Source organism: Pogona vitticeps, chromosome 1 (genome assembly GCF_051106095.1).
Source record: "Pogona vitticeps strain Pit_001003342236 chromosome 1, PviZW2.1, whole genome shotgun sequence".
Lineage (NCBI taxonomy): Eukaryota > Metazoa > Chordata > Lepidosauria > Squamata > Agamidae > Pogona > Pogona vitticeps.
The window spans coordinates 265,414,066-265,426,548 of record NC_135783.1 but is presented as its reverse complement, the minus strand read 5'-3'; the positions used below and the strand labels follow the sequence as shown (position 1 = coordinate 265,426,548).

Below are 12,483 nucleotides of genomic sequence, written 5' to 3'. Positions count from 1 at the left end.
TTCTTCCCCCATAGGAAATAATGGAGCTGTCAGATTTTGACAGCTGTCAAAAGTTGGGGGGAGAAAATTCAGCATAAATTAACGAAAAGTCAGATCAAAGCCAAATTAACTTTTGCATCCGTTTTAGAGGGTGCAGAAGCTAATCCAAGCATTTAAAACCATTTTGACCCTTTTATGACACACTTAAATTTGCAAAAATTGACTTCGCAAAGCCATTGAAATGTATTGAGTCAGCTTCAATACATTCCAATGGAGGAAACATTGTATCGTTTAACGATGTTTCCTATGGGTTTTTTCGCTTAAGAACGGCAATCCGTGCCTATTGGAACGGATTAACCGGTTTCCAATGCATTCCTATGGAAAATGGTGTTTCGCATAACGATGTTTCACATAACGTTTTTTTTGGAACCAATTAAAATCGTTATGCGAGGCACCACTGTACATATAAAACCCTAAACAATTTAGGACCTCAATACCTGTCAGAGCACCTTCTTCTACCTAGTTCTACCCATATCACTTGTTCTAGCCAGGCTGGGTGGCTGGTGGGTTTAACTCTGAGAGAGGTCCAAAAGGAAAAAAATAGAAACCAGGCCCCTCGCCTTTGGAACATCCTTCCCCCTGAGATCTCCCTGGCTCCCTCACTGGGAATTTTTGAGAATAAATTGAAGACCTGGCTCTTAAGGCAGGCCTTTCCTCCTGTCATTACTTAATTTCTTCTCCTGGTTTTTCCATCTTGCTTGTTTTAGTTTTAGTTTTTTTTAATTGATGTTTTTAATTCTATTGTTTTTTGGACTGTAAACCTCTATAGGGAGGGTGTTCCAAAGTTAGGGGGGCAACAGCCAAGAAGGCCCTATTTCAACATGCCATCCCCGTCACCTCTTTTAGGGATGGCACCGTCAGAAGGGCCTCCTGGCCTGATCTTAAAGGACAGGAAGGCTCATATGGAAGAAGGCGGTCCTTTAGGTAACCAGGTCCTAAGCTATTTAGGGCTTTACAGTGGTGCCTCGCAAGACAATGTTAATCCGTTCTGCAGAAATCACTGTCTTGCGAAAATATCGTCTTGTAAAACCAAATTTCCCATAGGAATGCTTTGAAAATTAATGCATTCCTAGGGAAATTTTTTTTTAAGGAACTTAAGGGGTAGGGAGCTGGGGAAGCACCATGGGAGGATGGGGGGTCCCCTCCTTGCGATCACCAGCTTTGGAGGTCCCCCACCAGTCCTCTGATGGTGCAGGAAAAGCCTCCAAAGTTCTCTAAAGCGGGTGCCGGTGGTTTCAGGGCACCCCTGCTAGGGCTCTGATGGTGCATGGGAAGCCATCAGAACCCTGGCGGGCGTGCCCCGAAACCACCTGTGCCCACTTTAGAGCACTTTGGAGGCTTTTCCTGAACCATCAGGAAAAGCCTCCAAAATGCTATAAAGCGGGCGCGGGTGGTTTTGGGCACCCCCACCAGGGCTCTGATGGTGCAGGAGAAGCCATCAGAACCCTGGCGGAGGTGCCCCGAAACCACCCGTGCCCGCTTTAGAGCACTTTGGAGGCTTTTCCTGCAAAGGCAGAAAAAGCCTCCGAAGTGCCCTAAAGCGGGCATGGGTGGTTTTGGGGCAGGGGAAGCCATCAGAACCCTGGTGAGGGTGCCCCGAACCAGGCCCTGGCTTTGGGGGTCCCCCGGGGCTTACCTTGCACCATGGGAGGACTCGCACGGGTCCCTCTGCACAGCGATCAGCATTTACAGAGGCTTGTCTGAAACCAATTTTAAAGTTCCTGCCTCTTCCTCCAGCCTTCGGCAAGGGAAAGTGGGGGGAGAGAACATTTTTCCCTTCCGCGGCTTGCCAAAGGCTGGAGGAAGAGGCAGGAACTTTAAAATTGGATTCAGACAAGACTCTGCAAACGCCGATCGCTGCGCAGAGGGACCCGTGCAAGGTAAGCCCTGGGGGACCCCCAAAGCCAGGGCGTGTGGCTTCGAGGCACCCCCACCAGGGTTCTGATGGCTTCCCCTGCCCCAAAACCACCCATGCCCGCTTTAGAGCATTTCAGAGTCTTTTTCTGCCTTTGCAGGAAAACCCTCCAAAGTGCTCTAAAGCGGGTGTGGGTGGTTTCAGGGCACCCCCGCCAGGGTTCTGATGGCTTCTCCTGCACCAACAGAGCCCTAGCGGGGGTGCCCCAAAACCACCCGCACCCGCTTTAGAGCACTTCGGAGGCTTTTCCTGACTGTTCAGGAAAAGCTTTCGAAGTGCTCTAAAGCGGGCACGGGTGATCGTAGTGCAAAAAAGCCCCATTGGAACCATCGTTTTGCGATGGGTAAATCAATCGCAAAAAAACCATTGTAAAGCGATTTCATCATAAAGCGGGGCAACTGTCTAGTGAGGCACCACTGTATATGTCAAAGTAAGCACTTTGAATTGGGCTCGAGCAGTTGTAAATTTTTCAGAACAGGCATGATATGAGTCCATACAGTAGCAGCACTTACCAGCAGCGCAGCCAGTTCTGTGCCAGTTGCAGTCACCGGATCGTCTTCAAAGGCTGGCCCACGTATAGTGCATTGCAGTAGTCCAGTCTGGTTGTTACCAGTGCATGTGTGACTGTTGCCAGGCTCCGCTAATCCAGGTAAGGGCAAAGTTGATATATTCTCCACAGCTGTAAGAAGGCACCCCTGGACTCCAAGTCCACCTGGGCTTCCAAGGTTAGACCCAGGTCAAGGAGCACCCCTAAGATGCAGACCCTGTCCTTTAGGGTGTGTGTGACCCCGTCTAAGGCAGGGAAATGGCACTTTAACCTATCTGGTGGAGCACCTACCAGCACCACTTCCGACTTCTCTGGATTGAGCCTCAGTTTATTGACCCTCATCCAGTCCATTATCGAATCCAGGCACGAGTTCAGAATGGCGACTGCCACACCTGGATTGGTAGAGAATGAGCGGTAGAGCTGGGTGTCATCAGCATATTGCTGACTCCTCAGCCCAAACCTCCTAACGACCTCCCCCAGTGGTTTCATGTAGATATTTAATAGCATGGGGGACAGTATAGAGCCCTGAGGAACCTCATGACGCAACCACCATGGATCAGAGTTACCGTCCCCCAACATCACCTTCTGGACTCGATCAGCCAGGTAGGAACCATCGTAAAACGGTGCCTCCCATTCCCATCCCAGCCAATCTATTCAGAAGGACACCATGGTTGATGGTGTTGAAAGCCATTGAGAGGTCCAAGAGAATCAACAGGAATGAATTCCCTGTCTTTCTCCCAGCAAAGGTCATCAAACAGGGCAACCAAGGCAGTCTCCATCCCATAACCCGGCCTGAAACCCAATTGAAATGGATCTAGATAATCTGTTTCACCCAGGAGAGCCTGGTCCTGCTCAACCACCACACGTTCCAACATCTTGCCCAGAAAAGGGAGGTTCGCTACTGGTTGGAAGTTGATCACTAGACCTGGATCCAGATTAGGTTTTTTTAGGAATGGGTGAATCGCTGTCTCCTTTAACGGGGTGGGGACCACTCCCTCTCTTAACGAGGAGTTGATGACCTCTAGGATCCAGGTGCGAACTCACCTGGCAGATTCCTTTATCATCCACGATGGGCAAGGGTCAAGTTGCGTAGTGGTGGCATGAACTGATCCAAGCACCCTGTACACATCCTTAGGTCGCAACAACTGAAACTTACCCAATAAATTATGGCATAAGTCCGGAACACAACCATAGGCTCTGCATCAACAGTGGGGTCCAACGCTGCAAATCTGAGCAATTTCCCCTCAAAGTGTGAAACAAATTCACTGAACAGTATGGGACCTCCACTGAACCATTAGGCTGAAGACGGTCCCGGACCACTCAAATTAGCTCTGCTGGACGACATGCTGAGGAAGCAATAAGACTGGAGAAATGCTGGCAAATCACCAGCCATATCACTACAGCGTATGCCTGACAATGGGCTCTAAGCTGTGTTTGGTCATAGTTGCAGCGATATTTCCTGCATCTGCACTCAAGCTGTCTCCCCAACCATTTCATAGCCCGAAGCTCCTCTATATACCAAGGAGCCATATAGGCTCTGTGGGCAGGGAGAGGGTGCCTAGGTGGGATCGTGTCAACTGCCCAGGCCATCTCCTTGTACCACAAAGTGACCTGGGCTTCGACACGAGCGCCAACCATATCAACTAGAAACTCCCCTAGAGCATTCAGGAATCCTTCAGGATCTCTAAGCCTCTGGGGAGTGGATCATTTTAATTGATCCCCCACCTCTGCAGAGGGTAATAATGGCAGAGAGTCTAAACTTTACCAAGAAATGGTCCGACCATAACGGGGTCAAAGATAAACCCACCACATCCGGACCACCATCCCCCCATCCCGTTGAGAATACTAGGTCAAGTGCATGGCCTTTCTCATGAGTCGGGCTGATGACGTGGAGAGAGCCCCATGGTTGTCATGGTGGCCATGAAGTCCTGAGCCACCCCTGTTGCATGGATACCAAAAGTCTGGGGCTCCTCACCACCAGGTCTGAGATCACCTCCGTCAGCTAAGGTAGGGAGACTGTTGGTAAGCAGCAGGGTGGGTGGCACACCAACAGAATCCCCAGTTTGTCTCTTGAGCCCAACACACAATACAGGCCCTCTAGACCATTTCGCAAGGGGACAGGGAGTCTGGAAAAGTGGAAGGAATCCTTGTAGACTATTGCCACGCCTCCTCCCCGACCCTCCAGGCGACCCTGGTGTTGGACCAAGTACCCAGGGGGACAGAACTGAGATAGAGGAACTCCTTCTTCTCCCACTCAGGTCTCAGTAATGCATGCCGGGTCAGCTCCCTCATCCAAAATTAAATCATGGATGAGGGTGGTCTTATTTTTTGTGGACCTGCCATTTACCAACAGTATCATGTGGCCCGGGGGTGGCTGATATGGTCACCTACTGCCGTTTGGCTGGGAATATAGCTAGAAAGGGGGATAGGTGTAAGGTTTTAATCTCTTCCAATTCTACATAACATGTCCATTAGAAGTTTAAAAGAGATTGCCTATAATACTCCTAATGTATCTGTTTCAAAATAAGTTTACTTCCATAAACTACATATACTTCATATACAGTGGTGCCTTGCTTAACGAGCGCACCGTATAATGACGAATCCGCATAGCGATCCCGTTTTCAGGATCGCTAATGCGGAGGCATAGCGTTGGCCCCAATGGGCAAAACTTGCATAGCGAAGATCGGTAAGCGTTTCGCTTACCGATCTTCGCTTTGCGACACCCGCAGATCAGCTGTTCGGCAGTTTCAAAATGGCCACCGGACGCCCAAAATGGCCGCGCGCAGCGTTTCCGCGCCCTCCCCTCACCGAGGGTGCGAAAATGGCTGCTGGACCCTGGAAACTTCGCTAAACGGTGAGTTTTGTGCCCATTTTGTGCCCATTAAACGATGTTTAATGCGTTCCAATGGGCTTCCCCGTTCCGTTTAGCGAAGTTTTCACATAGCGGGGCACCACTGTAATTCCTGCTGTGCGGGGCACCACTGTAATTCCTGTTTCTTTCACTAGCTGGAATAGATGTTTGAGTCTGTTAGAGTGAACATAATCCCACTCTTCAAGAATAACAGTCAACCTTGTGTAAAATTTAGATAAGGCAAACAATATTTACTTCTGTTTTGCCCACACATCTATTTCTGATATTTCAGTCATAAAGTCCTACTAGTTCTTCACCTTCTCAATGACTTAACTATTGATGAGTGCTTATTAATGTATGGCCAATCATGTCTAGCTAGAATTGCTATACTTTGGGAGATTCCTCCCCACTTTTGAATCTGAGCAAAGATAAATTAAGTGTTCTAGAACCGATTTGTGATAGATAACCTTCTGAGGCTGCAAATATGTGTTTTGGGATTATGTTGTTATAAAACTAGAACTAATTTACATTTTATAATAACATACATATTAAACAAATATAACAAATATATATATGTATGTATGTATGTATGTATGTATGTATGTATGTATGTATGTATGTATGTATGTATATGTATATGTATGTATATGTATATGTATGTGCTTGTTTGCTTCCCTGCCAAATGTCTGCGCAATGCATCACTTTTGTGGACAGATGGTATCACAGATCTTCCCTGTTTACAAGGATATTGCCCCAGAACAAACCAGCACAAAGGAAAAATATGTTTTAATGTTCCTTTTCAAAGTTGCATGTTCAAAGTGAAAGCAAGACTTACAGCTTAAGGCTTGTTACAACAGTAGTGAAATGATTCTCCCAGTACTTGAACCACCTCAAAACATGATCATGAACCAGCAGAAATATTTCAGACTGATCACTATGAAGCGCACCAAAAAACACTTTAAAATATTTCTGAATACTACAAAATCAATTATCATTATATTAATTTTAATGGGAGGGTGCTTGGGAGGAGAAAACAAAATGTAGTCAAAAGATTCTGCCATAGGAAAATAAGTTTCCCTATAAGGTGCAACCAGCAAAAAAACAAAACAAAACAAAACAAAAACCATGCAACTCTTTGGTCATAATATTTTAATTCCCTAAATTAATTACTGACTTTGCTAAATGACCCCCAGTGGGCACTACAGTACAGTGTACAATCATTGTTCTGGAATCTAACCAGAAATTAAAGTGCCAGAGTTCTGCCTGCCCCTACACATGGCAAAAGAGGTGTTTCTGTGTGTGGTATCAGAAGTTCCTGTCCCTGTGTAACTTATTTCAAAAGAGGATGTTATTGTGTCCAAATGCAAACACTTTAAATATTTATGACTAAATTTAGGCTACACTTTTAAATGCATATGCAGCATAAAGAATATAGTTATGGTCTGCATTTGATTATGTATAGTAGTTCTGCCTGTGCCAAGTGGTTGCAGAAATTTGCTTTACTGAAAGTGCAACATAAAACAGTTCTAAACATATGACAGCTTTCAGTCCTGCTAAAATAACTATTTCTTCTGCATATTCACAGACTTCTTTCCTGGCAGTTGTGCAACCATGGCTAGTTTGATAGAGCAGTAATCTCTTCTGTCTTCATCGCATCGGACAGGAAACTCAGCTCATTGCATAAGTTCTCATATCTGTATGCCATTCTGATTTGTGCAACGTTTGTCTTTCGAATGTCATTTCCTTCGGGTCCTTCATTGCAATAATTTACTCCAATGCATTTCTGTTTTTCCTAAGGACAAAGCAACATTAAAAAAGATTTAAATGCAGAGATACTTCAATTTTAAAAGAAAATTTAAAAACCCATTAGCAACTGGGTTAGGAAATAACTATATACACACTGAAGACATTTTTTTTTAAATGAAGTAGGGGAGACCACTGTAGCAAGTAATCTGAGAACTTCAGCCATTTAGCTGAGCTACCATAGGACAACTCCCAGCAACATCCTAGCTTTGTCTGTCCTTGTGAAGGACAGGAGCCTAGTGAGCCATCCTTAGCAAAAGATGGACAGGAGGAGGCGTGTGGATGCTTAGAGGATGTGTTGATAAAGCTAGAAGAGGAAGAAGTGAAGGAGGGAAGAGCAGTAGAGGTGTGCTTGGCGGAAGATAAGGAAGAGGACAAAGGGGAGGAGCAGGATCTGATAGTGTGGGAGGAGGTTATAAGAGTGGGGTGACACGCTGGAATTCAGAGTGGAAACTGACAAGAGAGAGGAAAGCATGAGAGATAGTGCAGTGCAGACAGAAAGAAGTGATGAAGAGTCTGGCAAGGTCTGTGATTTGTTAAAGGATTTTCCTAACCTTGAGACAGGACAGGGATTACCACCTGATCCAGCCTTACCGAGAGGTGAAGGAAAGGGGGTGAAACCACTAGAATGGACGGTTGTGGTTTACCCCCCGCAACCAAGGTGGGGGGAGGAAAGTGATCCGTCCCAGTCCCTCTTACAACAATCCACCACCAGAAGGAGACTGGGCAAGTCACCCTCGCTATGTGTGCAGTAAGGAGCACCCCCTTGAGAGTGATAACTGACCGCAAGCGTTTTGGTCCAGCCCCTATGTAAGAAGTGACATTTGTATGCCGGAAGAGAAGATCTTAAGCTACAAGACAATCCCAGAGTTGAGTTGTTTCAATCCATTTAATCTTGTTAATTCAGAAGCTGATGTTAATAAAGTTGAAGCAGCTGGACGTTCAAAATTGTCTCCGACTCTTATTCCAGCCAAAATGAGGGAACCGTCACCAATCCTAGAAGAACCTGATCACAGAACCTGAAGCCTACCCGCCCAACCTTCCTAGGGGTAAGTACAGTTTAGGTATCTGTCTGGCAGATGAAACTCCCAGAACGGAGAATTCTGGAATTTAGAGTCCAAACAAAAATGAAGTCACATGCCTACTGTAAGATGGGTTTCTCTTTGAGATACTGCCTGACCCAAGGATATCAAAAGGGCTTTGGGTCTGCGTTTTTCATAGTGAACATCTATTACAACTATTACACTATACCATACTAGCTCTCTCAGATCAGTGATTACTATATAAATGACACCAAGGGCAAGATGTATTGGTAGAAAAACAATGTAATAGTCATCAATATGCTTCATTTGTTTACTATAAAGAATTCACATTAATTTGGAAAAGATACCTTATGTGACAAACCACTTTGTAGAACGCTGTTCCTTGCTATTTCACACAAGTCACAGGTGCTCAGTTTCCACACCTGGGCAGCTATGGCATATTCTTCCATCAATGCTTCCTTTAAATGCATAAAAAATGTTACTAGTAACGTCAATGTACTCATTTACTCAATGCACTAATTATTACATGGATATATACAGTAAATGCATAAAACACTAATTAACTTCAAGAAGCAAGCAAATTGTTAGGACCTATGGACAACCATGGCACTCAAGCCATTTCACAATCAAACTTACATGTAGAGTTATTAAGGGTAGAAACCCCATCCCTTAAAATAAAGCTCTGATGCCCTAACAAACTCTGGTTCATTGCAAAGCAAAATGCCTCATAGGCTGTCTACATGTTTGTGCTTGTAGACTTCCCCCCCCCCTCTCTCTCTCTCTCTCTGTGTGTGTGTGTGTGTGTGTGTGTGTGTGTGTGTGTGTGTGTGTGTGTGTGTGTGTGTGTGTGTGTGTGTGTGTGTGTGTGTGTGTGTGTGTGTGTGTGTGTGTGTGTGTGTGTGTGTTGCATTATTTTATGGCCAAGTTGTGAGCAGCCTTAGAACAAGAATAACAAAAATACTTAACAGTAATCGGTCACCACTGAAACATTAAAATCATAGCTAGAATCCTGACTGTCAGTTTACTCAGTTGTGTAAGGACATTCGTATAAGTGTTTCTCTCCCTTTGGCAGGCTCTTCTTCACATAAATGAGCAATCAATGATTTTTGAAATTGGATATGTTGTCAGTCACACAACTAAGGGGCCCGATCACATCTGCCAAAAGAACTCGTTATACCGAATCTTTCCAAACCTCTGTTGCACCAACACATTTATTTTCATAGTCACATGGTATATATACCAGTGAGATTGTTCACATTTTTTAGCTGTTTCAATTCATTTATTTCTACTTGAACCGTTGTAGCAGGCTACACTGCTCTTAATTTTGTAAATTATCAATTCATTTTCTCTACTGTTTCTTGGGGCAATTCAGCCCCCCTTTGTTCTTTTTTTAAAAAAAGAACAAAAGTGATATATTAACAGTGCAATAGAGAAGTCCAAGCCATCTCTCCTCTTCCCTTTTTCCCTTCCCTCCTTTACCTGACCCATTTACAAAGGAAATAAATTGACCACACAATATTTTGCAAGTCTTTTGTACAGGACTGGGAGGAAGAAACAGGTTTTGAAAGATTTGCAAACTATCGTGAAGAGCAGGATTTAAAAAAGAGAGAGGAGATGCAACACTCCTTTCTTTATAATGAAAAGGCAGGGAATGTCTCTGTTCAATGTCTCTTTCATGGGGGGGGGGAGATGTATCCTTTGACCTATCTCCTTCTGAGCAATGTATTTATATTGTTTTTGCTAGCAGCAGTATCTGTTACTGCTGATAGGCCTTCAAAAACAATTAAGAAGGGTACAAGGGCAGTGGCCATGAAGGGGCCACAGCACCCAGAAACCCAACCCCTTTGCAAAGGAAATAAACTAACAGCAACATTCACACAGGCTGAAACAATAAGGAATGAAGCCATTCATCATTGGTACAAAATAAAATAACCCTACTAGAAACGGGGAAATAAACCAGAAATAAACCACTGGCCAGGAAAATGAGTCAATCTGGCCGTGCATCATGTGCTTGAAAATTTATGAAAAAATCAAAAAAATGGCCATATTGGTATAATTGCAGTTCTTTTGCCAGGTGTGATATAACCCTAATTGTGGGAAGAGGAACATACCAGAAGAAAGAAATTGCACAATTGGCCAGCCATAATAAAATAATCGTAATGCGCCATCAGTCAACTCTAACTTATGTAAACCCCTTTTCCAGAGTTTTCCAGGTACTCAGAAGTGGTTTACCATTCCCTTCTTCTGGGGGTACCTTGGGCTTGTGCAACTTCCCCAAGGCCACACAGGCTTAGCTCTACTTGCAAGAGGCACAGTGGGGAATCAGACTCCCAACCTTTGGCTCTGTAGCCAAATACCGAAAGCACTAGGTTATCCAGCCAGCTTTGCATGCACATAATACCTGAATAGAATTTTGGCCACTGTTAAACAAATAGGAAAGACCATTGCTTAAAACTGGTGTATGTTTTAAAGCACTGAGGAAAATGAAATCATTGCCTGATATCAAAATAACATCAGTGTAGCTGAGTCTCTAGCTGTACATCAAAACAAGGTTGCCATCAAGAATGACCTTTTCTCAATGGATACCCACCATACTTCACTCATGAGGAGAAGCTGAAGAAGGTAGTAAGAAGCAGATCTTGTTCTAGGTAGAAATATGAGGAGAAATACTACATGATCCCATAGTTAGGATTTAATTATGGATTAAATCCTGGGATTATGCATAGGATTATGCTATTACTCTCCTGCCAACCTAGCAGTTTGAAAGCATGTAAAAATATGAGTAGTTAAATAGGGACCACCTCGGTGGGAAGGTAACAGCGTTCCGTGTCTAGTCGCACTGGCCATGTGACCACGGAAATTGTCTTGGGACAAATGCTGGCTCTAAGGCTTTGAAATGGGGATGAGCACCGCGCCCTAGAGTCGGACATGACTAGACTAAATGTCAAGGGAAACCCTTACCTTTACCTATGCTATTACTAAAATTCTAAGCAAATTGACCCTAAAGAAAGAATCACAGAATGGAACTTAATTCCAAATAAATATTTGATGTATTCAGATATTAAAGAAAGAACCACAGAACACAGTAGGGTTTATTTCCAAGTAAATATGCATGTGACTGGGCTGTTAATTATGAATTGATATTTGAAAAATCCTTAAATTCATGTATTGAACTTTTAACATCATTTATTTACAAATTACCTTTGTATAATGGAACTGCATGGGGTCATCAGTAGAAAGAGAAACTACGAGTCCCTTGTGTAGAAATTCTCGTAGAGGATTTTTGGAATACTCCAGAAATAGACTGTTGTTGCTCAGAGGGGACATGGCAATGGGGATTTGTGCAAGATAATAAAGATACTGGAGAACTGGACTCTGCACAAAAACAACACAAAGTATCATAATTCATCAGAACAGAAAGATAACAGGAAAGGAAATATTCTGTAAGAGGAAATGGAAAGTGTTTCACCTCAGCCTTTATGACTTGGAAACATTTTAACCTTCCCTCCCTGCCTTTAATTCCCACAATTCAGTAATTTGTCCAATTACATTTGCAGTTATTCTGTTTTTTTTTTCATAAATAAACTGTAAATAAATACTATTTTATAATGAAAAAACTGCTGAACCTTGGAATGTTAAAGGAAAGGATTTAACTTAAGTGTTCCAATGAAGTATGAATTTTGCATCACCTAACCTCTCAAAAACCAATATTCTGCCCCCTCAAAGGGGAGGTGTAGGGAAGAAAGGAATGAACAAAACCCAACAAAGCTGAATTTATTCGCGAAGGCTTTCACGGCCAGGATGGTTGTTGTGGGGTTTTCGGGCTCTTTGGCCATGTTCTGAAGGTTGATGTCTTCAGAAATCAATAAAGCTGAATTTATTGATCTGAATGTAATAGTCAATAACAACCTGCTTGGAAGCACATGATTTCCTTTTTGCAAAACTATCTAAAATGTCTAAATTTGAACTAGTCACTTCAGAATTTAAAAAGCTTGAATCTGCCATGCAGTGGTCAGTTCCTTAATAGAAAAGAAGCACAAATCTTGCCAAGATTGAGCTCCTTCAAGTCCTATTGACTTCAGCTACACAAAACTGAAAGCAAGTAACATGTACAGTGGTGCCTCACTTAGCAATCGCTCCGTTGAGCAACGAAATCACTTAGCGATGCTATTTTTGCGATCGCAAAAGTGATCGCTTTGTGATCGTCCCTATGGGGATTATTCGCTTTGCGATGATCGCGGGGAAGCGATCACGGCAAAGCAACCCTTTTTGCACAGCCTATCCT

The 12,483-nt window shown here is 43.8% G+C and overlaps 1 protein-coding gene across 2 annotated transcripts in view; it reads right to left on the bottom strand.

Moving 5' to 3' along the window:
- Positions 1 to 6,114: 6,114 nt before the first annotated feature.
- AMPD3 (adenosine monophosphate deaminase 3) overlaps positions 6,115 to 12,483 on the bottom strand; it is a 49,970-nt gene continuing 43,601 nt past the window's right edge. For both annotated transcript variants that reach the window (XM_020789921.3, XM_020789920.3), the window contains exons 13-15: positions 11,400 to 11,573; positions 8,546 to 8,656; positions 6,115 to 7,144 (exon numbers count right to left, since the gene is read on the bottom strand). In XM_020789921.3, coding sequence (XP_020645580.3) covers positions 6,968 to 7,144; positions 8,546 to 8,656; positions 11,400 to 11,573 — 462 coding nt within the window. In that variant the 3' untranslated portion in view covers positions 6,115 to 6,967. The remainder of the gene's footprint in view (positions 7,145 to 8,545; positions 8,657 to 11,399; positions 11,574 to 12,483) is intronic.